This window comes from Oncorhynchus kisutch, linkage group LG26, assembly GCF_002021735.2.
Source record: "Oncorhynchus kisutch isolate 150728-3 linkage group LG26, Okis_V2, whole genome shotgun sequence".
Classification (NCBI taxonomy): Eukaryota; Metazoa; Chordata; class Actinopteri; order Salmoniformes; family Salmonidae; genus Oncorhynchus; species Oncorhynchus kisutch.
Window position 1 is genome coordinate 12,408,097 of NC_034199.2, and position 15,433 is coordinate 12,423,529.

General features: G+C 42.6%; 1 protein-coding gene across 11 annotated transcripts in view; it reads right to left on the reverse strand.

The window, feature by feature from the left end:
- LOC109870797 (RNA-binding motif, single-stranded-interacting protein 1-like) overlaps positions 1 to 15,433 on the reverse strand; it is a 64,887-nt gene that overhangs the window by 36,098 nt on the left and 13,356 nt on the right. For all 11 annotated transcript variants that reach the window (XM_031805398.1, XM_020461419.2, XM_020461425.2 and 8 more), the window contains exon 2: positions 8,143 to 8,321. In XM_031805398.1, the coding sequence (XP_031661258.1) occupies positions 8,143 to 8,321 (179 nt within the window). The remainder of the gene's footprint in view (positions 1 to 8,142; positions 8,322 to 15,433) is intronic.

Here is a 15,433-nt window from a genome sequence, read left to right on the forward strand (position 1 = left end):
GTTCCTAATGTTTTGTACACTCAGTGTATAGCCTAACCACGTTGCATGATTTATGAATGACAAAGAGATATAGATCAACTCTATTCAGTCAGTTCGACACCCTTTACAAACTAGTCAAAACTTGCTATTCAGTTGTCAATCAATGCGCAGTAAATAGTCTACTATGCGCCACAACTCCGCGTGGCTGGCTATGTGAAACACACAAAATAAAATAAATGTCAGAAAACAATAATTAGGCTTAGTTGTGGATTTCGACTCGTCGCTACCACATACAGTACATTACATGGGACGTGCAAATTCACAAGCATCATGCTCTATTCCTCCTCCGTGTAAATACGTTTGACTGCAACCAGAGATCTGTATTGAATGACAAGATGCTCGGGGGTCGTTGTCCCAAAGGCATTGGGCTTATTTTGGACAGATTTTGGTGAGAGTGAAACCTCTCGCTTCGCCTCTTCCTCTCTGCTGCGTTATCGTCATTGCTCGCTTTGTGACTGACATGCGCCTGTCCTATTGTCACGCCCTGACCTTAGAGATCCTTTTTATGTCTCTATTTGGTTTGGTCAGGGTGTGATATGGGGTGGGTATTCTATGTTCTATTATTTGTATTTTGGCCGGGTAGGGTTCTCAATCAGGGCAGCTGTCTATTGTTGTCTCTGATTGAGAACCATACTTAGGTAGCCCTTTTTCCCCACCTGTCCTTGTGGGTAGTTGACTTTGTTTATGGCACATAGCCTTTAGCTTCACGGTTTGTTTGGTAGTGTTTATTGTTTTGTTCAGCGTCTTTTCTAATAAAAAGAGAATGTACGCTAACCACGCTGCGCCTTGGTCCTCTTCTTTCAACGGCCGTGACACCTATTTTTATTTTCACCTTTTATTTAACCAAGTAACCTAGTTGAGAACAAGTTCTCATTTACAACTGCGACCTGGCCAAGATAAAGCAAAGCAGTTCGACACATACAACAACCCAGAGTTAGTTACACATGGAATAAACAAACATACAGTCAATGATAAAGTAGAAAAAGTCTATATACAGTGTGTGCAAATGAGGTAGGATAAGGTAGGTAAGGCAAAAAATAGGCCATGGTGGCAAAGTAATTACAATATAGCAATTAAACACTGGAATGGTAGATGTGCAGAAGATGAATGTGCAAGTAAAGCTACTGGGGTGCAAAGGAGCAAGATAAATAAATAAATACAGTTATGGGGATGAGGTAGTTGGATGGGCTATTTACAGATGGGCTATGTCCAGGGGCAGGGATCTGTGAGCTGCTCTGACAGCTGGTACTTAAAGCTAGTGAGGGAGATATGAGTCTCCAGCTTCAGTGATTTTTGCAGTTCATTCCAGTCATTGGCAGCAGAGAACTGGAAGGAAAGACAGCCAAAGGAAGAATTGGCTTTGGGGGTGACCAGTGAGATATACCTGCTGGAGCGCATGCTACGGGTAGGTGCTTCTATGGTGACCAGTGAGCTGAGATAAGGCGGGGCTTTACCTAGCAGAGACATGTAGATGACCTGGAGCCAGTGGGTTTGGCGACGAGTATGAAGCGAATTTTAGAAAGAGAGGGTCCAGATTTTCTAGCCCGGCTGATTTGTAGGGGTCCAGATTTTGCAGCTCTTTCAGAACATCAGCTACAGTATATGGATTTGGATGAAGGAGAAAAGGGGGAGGCTTGGGCGAGTTGCTGTGGGGGGTGCAGGGCTGTTGATCGGGGTGGGGGTAGCCAGGTGGAAAGCATGGCCAGCCGTAGAAAAATGCTTATTGAAATTCTCAATTACAGTTAATTTATCAGTGGTGACAGTGTTTCCCTAGCCTCAGTGCAGTGGGCAGCTGGGAGGAGGTGCTATCAATAGCTCGCTAGAAGATGCATATCGTTCATTCTAGCAGGATAGGGCTCGATGGTCTAACGAATTGAAACTTATAAATTAAATTTAACCTGCTGAAAATCAGTTTGTAACTGGCTGATTAGCCAACAGCCGGTGCTAATGGAACACTGATGTAGTGCCTTCGACATAATGATCGCTGAACAGCAGTGGCTTAATAAGAAGCAAATAAGTCCATTATTTTTTTATCCAATTTCAGAGCCTCAGACTGAGCAATTAACCGAAATGGCGGTTATTTTTACATTTTTAAACAACTAACTGACAGAATGTTGATTCAATTATTTAATTTTTTTTTGCACATTGCACGGTTTTTCTATAGATTAATCAGATCAAGCCTGAACTGTGCAATATAGTAGGGAGTTGTAGTTTCCAACAGGCCAATATTCTACATAGTTTAACACAGAAAACGTGGTAATTAACTACAATGACCATAATCCATTGCATGCCTACTCTCCGTTCTGTGTGTTTCTTTTTTACATATGCTACATGAGGTTAGTGTGGGACAGACACCGAAAGAGAAAAGAGAGAAGAATGTGAAATCGAGAGGGATAGAGAGCAGTTGCTTTCCAAGGTATCTCTACCTGAAAATACACAGTGATGGAAAATGTACTCAATTGTCATACTTGAGTAAAAGTAAAGATACCTTAATAGAAAATGACTCAAGTAAAAGTGAAAGTCACCTAGTAAAATACTACTTGAGTAAAAGTCTAAAAGTATTTGGTTTAAAATATACTTAAATAAGTAAATGGAAAATAAGAAGTAAATGGAATAGCTCAAATGTACTTAAGTATGAAAAGTTTAAGTAAAAGTATAAACCATTTAAAAATTCCTTATACTGTATTAAGCAAACCAGATGGCACAACTTTACTTTTTAAATGTATTTTGGAGGATAGCCAGGGGCACAGTAACACTCAGACATCATTTACAAATAAAGCATGTGTGTTTAGTGAGTCTGCCAGATCAGAGGTAGTAGGGATGACCATGGATGTTCTCTTGATAAGTGTGTGAAATGTACCATTTCCTGTCAAAATGTAACGAGTACTTTTGGGTGCCAGGAAAAATGTATGGAGTAAATAGTACATAATTTTCTTTAGCAATGTAGTAAAGTAAAAGTAGTCAAAAATATAAATAGTAAAGTACAGATAGCCCAAAAAACTACTTAAGTAGTACTTTAAAGTATTTTTACTTAAGTACTTTACACCACTGAAAATACAGGATCTAAGTAATTTATAGTTGGTATTCAGCCGTCATAAAAGTATGCCTTATTTACTTTGAAGAACTACTAAAATAGTGATTTTGTCAGACAGCTCTACAGAGATGAGATGATGACTTGGAATTAAATAATAAAGTCAGCAATTAAAACCAATGTAATATACACAACAACTGAAATATTTTATTAAAGTGATAAGCAGTAATGGGCAGTCACTGCCATCATGGGACTTGTATTAATTGTTTTATTCCGTGTTAAGAGTATTCAACCCACATTATGCATAGGTGCACTTCGTGTAAAAAAAAGAAAGAAATATTGAAATAAAAAAACGTGATTATTTTTTAATAATCTAACCGAAACCGAACTGACCTCAAAAAGCTTTAATCGCTCAGCACTAGTGCTTTGTTAGTCTCTGCGGGCCGGAGTGACCTTACCCTGTGTTCTACTGGGTAAAGAGCCCCGAGGATGAAGGGTTTCCACTAATTGACTCCAAACTAATCAATTACAGGAATCACCACAGCGTCAACGGCAAACCCCCTCACCCTAGAGCAGCTCACGATGAAGGGACACAAAAATCGAAAGCTTGAAAGAAAGAGGTTTAAAAATTTTTTTTTTAAAGCTTCCTGATCTGGCCCACCGTGGGGTGACTGAGAGGACACAGTTTAACTCTCCACAAAAAAAAAACTATGGATTAGCATCGAAAGTATATGAAACCAGCACAGTCGTTAAGGGTAAGACAATTGCTGAAGCTGCGTGTATGTGTGCGCGTGCGTGTGTATATGTGTGTGCGTGCCTGCGTTACAGTGAGCTCAGAAAGTATTCACATCGCTTGGTTTTTCCAAAATGTTGTTGTGTTACAGCCTGAATTTAAAATGGATTCAATTTAGATTTTTTTTTGTCACTGGCCTACATACAATAAGCCATAGTGTCAAAGTGAAAAGCTGAAATGTTAACAAATGTTAACAAATGAAAAGCTGAAATGTCTTGAGTCAATAAGTATTCAACCTCTTTGTTATGGCAAGCCTAAATAAGTTCAGGGGTAGAAATGTCCTTAATAAGTCACATAATAAGATGCATGGACTCACTCTGTGCGCAATAATAGTGTTTAACATGATTTTTGAATGACTGCCTCATCTCTGTACCCCACACATACAATTATCTGTAAGGTCCCTCAGTCGAGCAGTACATTTCAACCACAAAGACCAGGGAGGTTTTCCAATTCCTGAGTGGACTAGTTACAATTTTGACTTAAATCTGCTTGAAAATACTGTATATAGCAAGCCCTGAAAATGGTTGTCTAGCAATGATCAATAACCAATTTGACAGAGCTTAAAGTATTTTGAAAAGAATAATGGGCAAATGTTCCACAATCCAAATCACCCTTTTGGCGAAGTAGGCTGTGATTCAATGCTACAATAACAGCCACCGCATCGATTACATGCAACGCAGGACAAGCTAGATAAACTAGTAATATCATCAACCATGTGTAGTTAACTAGTGATTATGTTAAGATTGATTGTTTTTAATAAGATAAGTTTAATGCTAGCTAGCAACTTACCTTGGCTCCTTGCTGCACTTGCATAACAGGTAGTCAGCCTGCCATGCAGTCTCCTCGTGGAGTGCAATGTAATCGGCCATAATCGGTGTCCAAACATGCCGATTACCAATTGTTATGAAAACTTGAAATCGGCCCTAATTAATTGGCAATTCCGATTAATCGGTCGACCTCTAGTGTATTGTGTGTAGATGGGTGAGAAAAAATAATATATTTAATCCATTTTGAATTCAGTCTGTAACACAACAAAATGTGGAATAAGTAAAGTGGTATGAATACTTTCTGAAGGCACTGTCAAACACAGCTTCCAGGACAAAAATGTGTTTTTTAACCTTAGCCATTAGACTCCCCCCGTTCCATTAGCTTTCACTAACCATCTATCACAATGCTGCTTGGTGCTGTCAGACAGAGAGAGCTGCTTGAATCAGGTAGAAAGCCGTCTCTGAGAGAGAGGCAGCAGCAGCTAGGAGAACAATGCACTCCCATTCCACCTGCCTTTCATCTCCTGCCTTTATCCCATTACGTTGGTTAAAAAGTCTCTGGTTACTATTCGCTGCATGCTTATTGATTCCTGGGGACACCGCTAAGGGATACTCTTCTGTCTGCTCTGAAAATAGCAAGATTGAGTTATGGCCTGAAAGAACAGCCTGAAGGAACAGCCTCGTCTTGCTACCTACAAGAACTGATTATACCCTGTCCTTCTTGAGTCCTCAACCGTTGCCTCAGTATTTTAAACAGAGGTTTAATTGGGATTTTATTTCGGTATATTTTGGGATTGTGTGGTGGATCAGCTAAGGTCAGAGACACAATTATGAGAGGAAGATGGGAATCGTCAGAAAAACACAGGAACCCATTCCAACCTCTTTAGATTGTCCAACAACTATCTAGCTTGCATTACCCCTGACCTACTGACTGAGTAGCCTGGTGGTCCAGTCTGTGCGTTAGCCAACTTCTGTTTGTGTCCATTCATGGTAATGCCAAACAGACTGGCCTCGGCAATATCAACGTTAACATGCGTTCCCATTTCAAGTGTGGGGTTGCTGACTGGTTGTTGAACACAACGTTCTTCATGTGACTTTCTTAAGAATTGATTTTGGGAGAGCGTGGCTGAACTGTTGCCAGTATTTAGTCTGCTATTCAATGAAAAGCAGCGTTGATATAATGTTGATTAGAGTGAGTTGATATGCTGAGAACATTTCAGTCAGGGGAAGGATTAAGCTTAACACAACTGAAGGTAAAAGAGCGCGAACCCTTGACTCTGAATCTCTAAGCTGAGCTCTAATCCCAAATCTTAAAAGGCAACAGCCAGCGGCTGCTCTCTGGCAAACCATCAACAGTGCAAGAGATGGTCAGGATATGACTTATCTTATGTACATGATGTTATCAGTATGAATCTAACTGCCTTTCACTGTGCACACAATAAAGACCTGCATCGGGTCGAATACCCACGATTCCCTGCGGGTGACACGAAAAAAACAAACAGCTGGCGGGTTGAATGAAAACATTATTTCAACCAGAGGGTTGGCTCGCGGTTCAGAACAATTATATTTTGCAGGTTGGAAACGTTTTAAATCAAGATAACCCCCCCCCCCCACCCCCCCACCCCCACCCCACGCGTGACTACATTACTTTCCCTGGTTAGCCTAGTTCATGCAAAAATGGCTAACATAGATTAACTGTGGAAATAAAAAGTAAAGTTATAGTGGTGGAATACACCATCGTGGAAACAGGTGCTGCGCGAGTGAAATCACAGATTTGGAAGTATTTTGGAGTCATTGTGGACAAGGAGGTCAACAACCCGGTTGATGGATACAGAGCCTGCAGAAAGTGCAAGCGTGCATTTGTTTAAGGTAATTCAGTTAATTATCAGTTAATTATTATGTTAATTCAGGCTTTAGTTAATTTAGACCATACGCAGGCCATATAAAGTTGGTAAAATTTTTAGCAGGCTATAGCCTACTAAATAAATGCATGCCTATAGCCTATTTGATTCTGGGAATTGTTTCAATTAAACTATTTGATTATCTAAACAATATTGAACATAAAGGTCTTGTTTTGTTAAGTCGGTTATAGACTTTCATTAGGCAAGAAGGCTAAGTGGAAGGCTCTACTTCAAAGCGAAGTGAATTGTCGCTTTGCATTGTGAAAATAAGAGGATATTAATGAATGCCATAGTTTCCCTTCATCCAAATGTTGAATAGATATGCAGACAAATGAATGAATGCAGAGAAGGGGTATAGCTTAATAGCCTTAGTCGGGCCTACTCTGGAGTCATGAAAACAGTTAAATAAATAGATGTTATTTGTCAGGTCACGGATTGGCTCCCAGAACAACTATGTGGTGGGTAGTGTTGCAGAGAAAAATCTGTCTTGACGTTGGGTGGGGCTTGGAATTGATGTGGCCGGCGTGGGGTGGGTGCGGCTCCAAAAAAACAGACCCGTGCAGGACTCTAACATACAATACCTGTTTGCTTTCTTCATTCAATCAATTCCCTCTTCTTCCCCATTTAGTCTATTTTCTTGTTTTAATGAAAAGTTAACAAAGAGATGGTGTTGGAGGTAGCTAAATCGCAGCTATCGCTCTGTATCTCTCTTCCTAAACACGGGATAGAGGATCTATGCCAGCCGTTCAGGAGATCGAGGGGTTGAATGTGCCGCAAAGTCAACATCGTATTGTGGAGGTGGGGGAGGGGAAAGCGGGGGGTCTGGGAAAAGAAAATTAGATTTCAAAGTCACCTCGGTGGTCTTTTTCCACAGACGTGAGGTACACAATAACAATGTGGCTGTGGACGAGAGCGGGCCGAGATTGCCCCTTTATCCCCTGCATTAACTATATGAACTACCCACTGTATCGCTTCAGATGCTATCAGCTGCTAAAGCTCTCTGGGTTTGCCCTTGTAGTCTTCCAATATCATTTTTCATTTTAAATTCAGATGTAATGCCCCTGTCAGCTCTCCCCCTGCAGTGTTGGCCGTCATCCTCTCAAATATCTCTGTCCCTTCCCCCTAACTCACAGCTCTCCCTCTCTCCATCTCTCTCTGTGGTCAAGTGATCTGACCTGTCCCAGTTAGCCATGGTTCTACTTAAAACAAGGCAGTGAAAATAAGCTTTATTACCAGTGCGTCATCTAACCGTTTTGGTATCTACTGAATGCACAGTGAGATGGTCCACTGGTAACTGAGGTCATATTCGTCATCTAGTAATGTGATGTCACCAAACATATCCCGATATGGATGCATTTACAGGAGATTCTCAATATACGTTTCTGAGTACAAATTAGATTAAAAATAAATTAGGCTTGCAGAGATCCGACAAACAATAACATATTATGAAGCCTTCGGAATTACATTGAACATGCTGTTCTTATTACTATCTCAAGTCAAATAAGTAACTGTTGCTTTGAACTCTACCACAGTCATGGCGGTGGTAACCACAGCCGACAAGTCAAAAAACAATCAATAGTTACAGTCATAAGAGGAAGGAAGTGTACTCACGGCTGGCAGAGCTTGACCAGATCGTGGTCGGTCGTGGCTGGGGGAAGGCCTCGGATGTACAGGTTGGTTTTACTGAGCTGCTCCCAGCCTGCAGTGCTGGAGCTACTGCTGTTGTTGGTGCTGCTGTTGGTGCTGGGGATGGGTGGAGCCATGGGGTGTGAGGAAAGGGCTGCAGGTGGCTGCCGAAGGGGAAACACACAGAATGGTGTCAGTCCAAGACAAAACGACATGTCGGTGAGAAGTGCAAACATACTGGTTGTTCCCTGCTAAACAAAAGGGAGAACGAGAGAGAGAGACAGACACAGAGAAAGAGACTACTCGGTATGAAACGGACTACATTGTCTTGCCACGTGGACGCGCGGTCACGCGGACATTTCATGTGCGCAAATAAATACGTGTTCAATATTGATTGACGTCTAGCAGAGCTACTGAATGCCAGTGAGTAATCATGAAACGATACACGTTTGCATTTCATTAGTGGGTTAAGAAAAACGTGCTTGGATTTTATTCCAACCCTTAGTGCAGCTTTGTCTACGAATTTTGTCTCCTCCGTGAGTTACTCTGAGAGATTCTTGATCTGACTCCCGCTGTAACCATAACAGTATTTTAGTGCGCTGGCCCAGAAAGCCATCGGTCTTCACTACAAGCATATCGTTGTGGCCCAGCTAAATCTTCTACATTGGTGCATGCTACAAATGAACTGTCCTGCTACTTCATAATTTAGCACTATCGAATGGGTGCCCCGTGTGAGGATTAATATTGAACAGAGCAGTGATACATATCTGCTGAGCAATCTCCATCAGGAGTCGGGAAGTCAGCACGAACTGGGTACCGAGGGGCGTGCAGATCTGCTCTGATACTGACGTGACAGTGGAAGGTTGTGCGTGAATTAGAGAGCCCTTCCCGCCAATCCCCTGGTGACTGGCTGACTTCCCAACTGGACACGCCAACGACTACATTTCCAGCATAGCCTTCTTTACCATCACACGTCCACCCCTACACTTACACACAGGTTTAATTGCATTAGGTTCCAGTTAGAGAGGCATGGTGGAGAATGTAACTCAACCTCAACGACCAGTTCTTTTGAACACTGAGGATCAGCGTGTTTGGAACAATGATATGCCACCTGATTTCTGCAACTTGCAGAATACAAAAAAAAAGATATACCCTTTTCAATCGATTGGAAAGAGATGAGTTCTGTAATGTGCATGGAAAATGTGTCGACCAGTTCTTCAAGCATTGAATTTCAGATATATTTGGTCTCATTCAGGGGCTTCATTCCAGCTAAACCGAGGGTATGGGTAAGGTCATTTACTGCATTTCTACACAAAAAAAAACTCAGTTTGGAGAACAGCATTGACTCCAGCCATTATCACCATGTTGCTGTAGCTTCATTCACATCAGTCAATAGGGGACTTGAACATTCTACAAACACATGCCATACAATAATTAGCTGCCATGTCAAGTCGAACAGCAGTTTCCTATCCAAAGCCATCCACTACAGCCATCTTTACCTCTGCAATCTGTTGAGAAAAAGACTTGCTGTTCCCTGCAGCTGGGTCAATGCACTCTCCACAGAAAGGAAGAGGCAAAGCAAGAGGTTTAACTAGACAAAATCTGTCGAAAATAAGCCATATATGTTTCTATGGGCTTATTTTGGACCTAAACTTGTCGCCTGTCTTCCTGCCTTTGGGACAACGACTCCCATTGTTAGGGCGGAGACATGATCACCTCGTCATTATTATACAGGCTCCCGAGTAGTGCAGTGGTCTAAGGCACTGCATCTCTGTGCAAGAGGTGTCACTACAGTCCCTGGTTTGAATCCAGACTAAATCATATCCGGCAGTGATTGGGAGTCCCATAGGGTGGCGAACAATTGGTCCAGCGTTGTCTGGGTTTGGTGGTCATTATAAATAAGAATTTGTTCTTAACTGACTTGCCTAGTTAAACAAAAAATACAGATCTCTACTCTCCATAAAGCTAGTCAACCATACACACCTAGGTGTCCGCATGGTCCTAAAGTCAGCTGACTACTACCGCTAAACTTCATTTGACATTTAATCAGGATTGGAATGATTTTAGTAGTTTATTTTAAATTGGTGGTGTTGAGCTAGGATATGGTGACTGCCCTACCCAATTGATGCCCCTGATCTCATTCAATGAACATCTGTAAATCATATGGGCCGTATCAAGAGTACCTCCACATCTCAGAGGAGAGCCCTCGTGTGATTGAGCAATAAGCCAGTATAGCATGCTTCCTGTTTGTAGGGCCACAGATGTTTGGATCTGAAAAGCTCGCCCTCTTTCTAAGACTGTTCTGTGAGTCTGACACTGTTTATCACCCCTCCCCCTCCGAGGAATCACAAGAGAGGAAGCTGATGGAATCCCAAGCAATACGTGGTGACAGAATTGAGCAATCGACAACCTGGACTCGGCTCAAGCAAGAGATCTTCTTCTTCTCCGGTCCACATGCCTTTACTACGGAAACCAACTTGACCTGCTGTTGGATTCATTCATTATTTTCCTTCCTGTCACAAACAGCTCTTTGCCAGGGAATTTGTATGTATGCTGTGAACGTAACTCCTCAAATGAAATGACCTTTTCACAAAGGCTTCTGCAATGACTCTGCAGTTATCTCTGAGGACTGTCCTCAAGAAATTCACTCTAACGGGACTGTTGGCGTTTGAAGGATCCCTTGAGATTTCCCCTGTGTTTTCCCTCTATATGGTGGGAGGACAGATTAAGACATTAATCACCATGCAGTGCATGCTTGAGGTCATACTATGTTGGCTACGGGTTTTGAGGACAGATAGATTGTATCTTACTGAACCATTCTCATGTTATCTAACATCATATCTGACAGACGGGCTAGACACTGTTTCCAACATCGAGACAAAGAATGCAACTAACATAAATGCAACTTTCTTATCCCAATCTGCCCAAATAGCCCTGGCCTTTGTCACTGTAAAAAAAACATAATATAAACACAATATGTAAAGTGTTGGTCCCATGTTTCATGATCCCGGAAATGTTCCATACGCACACAAAAAGCTTATTTCTCAAAAATGTTGTGCACAAATTTGTTAACATCCCTGTTTGTGAGCGTTTCTTCTTTGCCAAGATAATCCATCCACCTGACAGGTGTGACATATCAAGAATCTGATTAAACTGCATGATCATTACACAGGTGCACCTTGTGCTGTAGGGCAATAAAAGGCCACTCTAAAATGTGCATTTTTGTCACACAACACAATGCTACAGATGTCTCAAGTTTTGAGTGAGCATGCAATTGGCATGCTAAATGCAGGAATGATTGTCCACCAGAGATGTTGCCAGATAATTTAATGTTAATTTCTCTACCATAAGCTGCCTCCGACATCGTTTTAGAGAATTTGGCAGTACATCCAACCGGCCTCACAACCACAGATCACATGTATGGCATTGTGTGGGTGAGCGTTTTGCTGATGTCAATGTGAACAGAGTGCAAGTGTAACCACGCCAAACCAGGACCTCCACATCCAGCTTCTTCACCTGCGGGATTGTCTGAGACCAGCCATCCGGACAGCTGATGGAACTGAGGAGTATTTCTGTCTGTAATAAAGCCTTTTTGTGGGGAAAAATTTATTCTTATAAGCTGGGCCTGGCTCCCCAGTGGGGGTACCTGGCTCCTAAGTGGGTGGGCCTATGCACCCCCAGGCCAACCGCTGGCTGCGTCCCTGCCCAGTCAGGTGAAATCCATAGATTACGGTCTAATTAATATATTTAAAATGACAGATTTTCAGTAAAATCGTTGAAATGGTTGATTGTTGCATGTTGCGCTTATATTTTTGTTCAGTATATATGTATAAACTCAGCAAAAAAAAGAAACGGCCCTTTTTCAGGACCCTTTCTTTCAAAGATCATTTGTAAAAATCCAGTAACTTCACAGATCTTCATTGTAAAGGGTTTAAACACTGTTTTCCATGCTTGTTCAATGAACATGCACCTGTGGAACGGTTGCTAAGACACTAACAGCTTACTGAAGGTAGGCAAATAAGGTCACAGTTATGAAAACGTAAGACACTAAAGAGGCCTTTCTACTGACTCTGAAAAACACCAAAAGAAAGATGCCCAGGGTCCCTGCTCATCTGCGTGAACATGCCTTAGGCATGCTATAAGGAGGAATGAGGACTGCAGATGTGGCCAGGGCAATAAATTGCAATGTCCGTACTGTGAGGCCTAAGACAGAGCTACTGGGAGACAGGATGGACAGCTGATCGTCCTCGCAGTGGCAGACCATGTGTAACAACACCTGCACAGGATAAGTACATCTGAACATCACACCTGTGGGACAGGTACAGGATGGCAACAACAACTGCCCGAGTTACACCAGGAACGCACAATCCCTTCATCAGTTCTCAGACTGTCTGGAATAGGCTGAGAGAGGCTGGACTGAGGGCTTGTAGACCTGTTGTAAGGCGGGTCCTCACCAGACATCACCGGCAACAATGTCGCCTATGGGCACAAACCCACTGTCACTGGACCAGACAGGACTGGCAAAAAGTGCTCTTCACTGACGAGTCACGGTTTTGTCTCACCAGGGGTGATGGTCGGATTTGCGTTTATCGTCGAAGGAATGAGCGTTACACTGAGGCCTGTATTCTGGAACGGGATCGATTTGGAGGTGGAGGGTCCATCATGGTCTGGGGCGGTGTGTCACTGCATCATCGGACTGAGCTTGTTGTCATGTTGTCATTGCAGGCAATCTCAACGCTGTGCGTTACAGGGAGGACATCCTCCTCCCTCATGTGGTACCCTTCCTGCAGGCTCATCCTGACATGACCCCCCAGCATGACAATGCCACCAGCCATACTGCTCATTCTGTGCGTGATTTCCTGCAAGACAGGAATGTCAGTGTTCTGCCATGGCCAGTGAAAAGCCCGGATCTCAATCCCAATGAGCACGTCTGGGACCTGTTGGATCGGAGGGTGAGAGCTAGGACTATTCCCCCCAGAAATGTCTGGGGACTTGCAGGTGCCTTGGTGGAACAGTGGGGTAACATCTCACAGCAAGAACTGGCAAATCTGGTGCAGTCCATGAGGAGGAGATGCACTGCAGTACTTAATGCAGCTGGTGGCAACACCAGATACTGACTGTTACTTTTAATCTTGACCCCCTTTGTTCAGGGACACATTATTCCATTTCTGTTAGTCACATGTCTGGGGAACTTGTTCAGTTTATGTCTCAGTTGTTGAATCTTGTTAATTTCATACAAATATTTACACATGTTAAGTTTGCTGAAAATAAACGCAGTTGACAGCGAGAGGACGTTTCTTTTTTTGCTGAGTTTAAATGCATATTTGCAATTACTAGGGAAATATATAAGACGTACCATACCAGTCAAAAGTTTGGACACACCAACTCATTCAAGGGTTTTCTTGATTTTTACTATTTTCTACATTGTAGAATAATAGTGAAGACATTCAACTATGAAATAACACATATGGAATCATGTAGTAACCAAAACAGTGTTAAACACATCAAAATATATTTGAGATTCTTCAAAGTAGCCACCCTTTGCCTTGATGACAGCTTTGCACACTCTTGGCATTCTTTCAACAAGCTTCACCTGGAATGCTTTTCCAACAGTCTTGAAGGAGTTCCCACATATTCAGTTGTTGGCTGCTTTTCCTTTACTCTGCGGTCCAACTCATCCCAAACCATCTCAATTAGGTTGAGCTTGGGTGATTGTGGAGGCCAGGTCATCTGATGCAGCATTCCATCACTCTCCTTCTTGGTCAAATAGCCCTTACACAGGCTGGAGGTGTGTTGAGTCATTGTCCTTTTGAAAAACAAATGATAGTCCCACTAAGCACAAACCAGATGGGATGGCGTATTGCTGCAGAATGCTGTGGTAGCCATGCTGGTTAAGTGTGCCTTGAATTCTAAATAAATGACTGACAGTGTCACCAGCAATGGACCCCCAACCCATCACACCTCCTCCTCCATGCTTCAGGGTGGGAACCACACATGCGGAGATCATCAGTTCATCTACTCTGCGTTTCACAAAGACACAGTGGTTGGAACAAAAAATCTCAAATTTGGACTCATCAGACCAAAGGACAGATTTCCACCGGTCTAATGTCCATTGCTCGTGTTTCTTGGCCCAAGCAAGTCACTTTTTCTTATTGGTTTCCTATAGTAGTGGTTTCTTTGCAGCAATTGACCATGAAGCCTGATTCACGCAGTCTCCTCTGAACAGTTGATGTTGAGATGTGTCTGTTACTTGAACTCTGTGAAGCATTTATTTGGGCTGCAATTTCTGAGGCTGGTAACTCTAATGAACGTATCCTCTGCAGCAAAGGTAACTCTGGGTCTTCCATTCTTGTGGCTGTCCTCATTAGAGCAAGTTTCATCATTGTTGTAATATTGAAGAGAGAGAGACAGAACATTTACTGTCTGTTATACTGGAGCTCATGAAATCATCATCTGATATCATCATCAGGCTCCCAACTAGGAAGTGTGCCACCAGCTCAAGCTATTTGTGAACAAAGACAATCTTTGAGGAGAATGCCAGCAGTGCCCTTGGTTTCTCAGTCCCGGCTAAATCCACACACCCAAGGAGAGAAACTCCCTTTTCCGCAGGACTGAAAGCCAGTTTGCTTTCATACATCCGCCTGCCTATTGAGCACCAGGAGTCTGAGGGAGTGTGATGGGGAGAGCCCAGTGTCTTATCAGCATGCTCCAGACCAGCAGAGCCCGTCATATCCGAGCTGGAAATACACTAGGCTTCCAGTAACACAGGCCTCGCCCTCACAGAACTATCCAAGCCCTCAGCTAAAACTAGCCTCTTATTATGACAGCAGACTTGAATAATCCTGAATATGAATAAGTCTTCAACACCATCAACAGTTTAATGTCAAAAATGTTCATCCATATCTAAATTGGGAGAATTGGACGCATGATTGAATTACATTCCGCCGCTTTGCATACATTTTTACATGTGAAACAGCAACCTACAGAGGCACATCATATGTTCAAAACTCTCATTCAATTATCACAAGGTCATACCCAATACATTTCTCCATGACCTCAATGTTATCTGGGTGGTTTATTACAGTGTTATCGTTTAAAAAAATATGGGATATAGGGTGGTTTATATAGCATCCTTACAGCCTAGCGGTTTAGACTGTTGGGCCAGTAACCAAAAGGTTGCCGGTTCAAATCCCGAGTGAACTAAGTGAAACACCTGCCAGTGTGCCCTTGAGCAAGGCACTTGGCCCTAATTGCTCCTGTAAGTCGCTCTCGATAA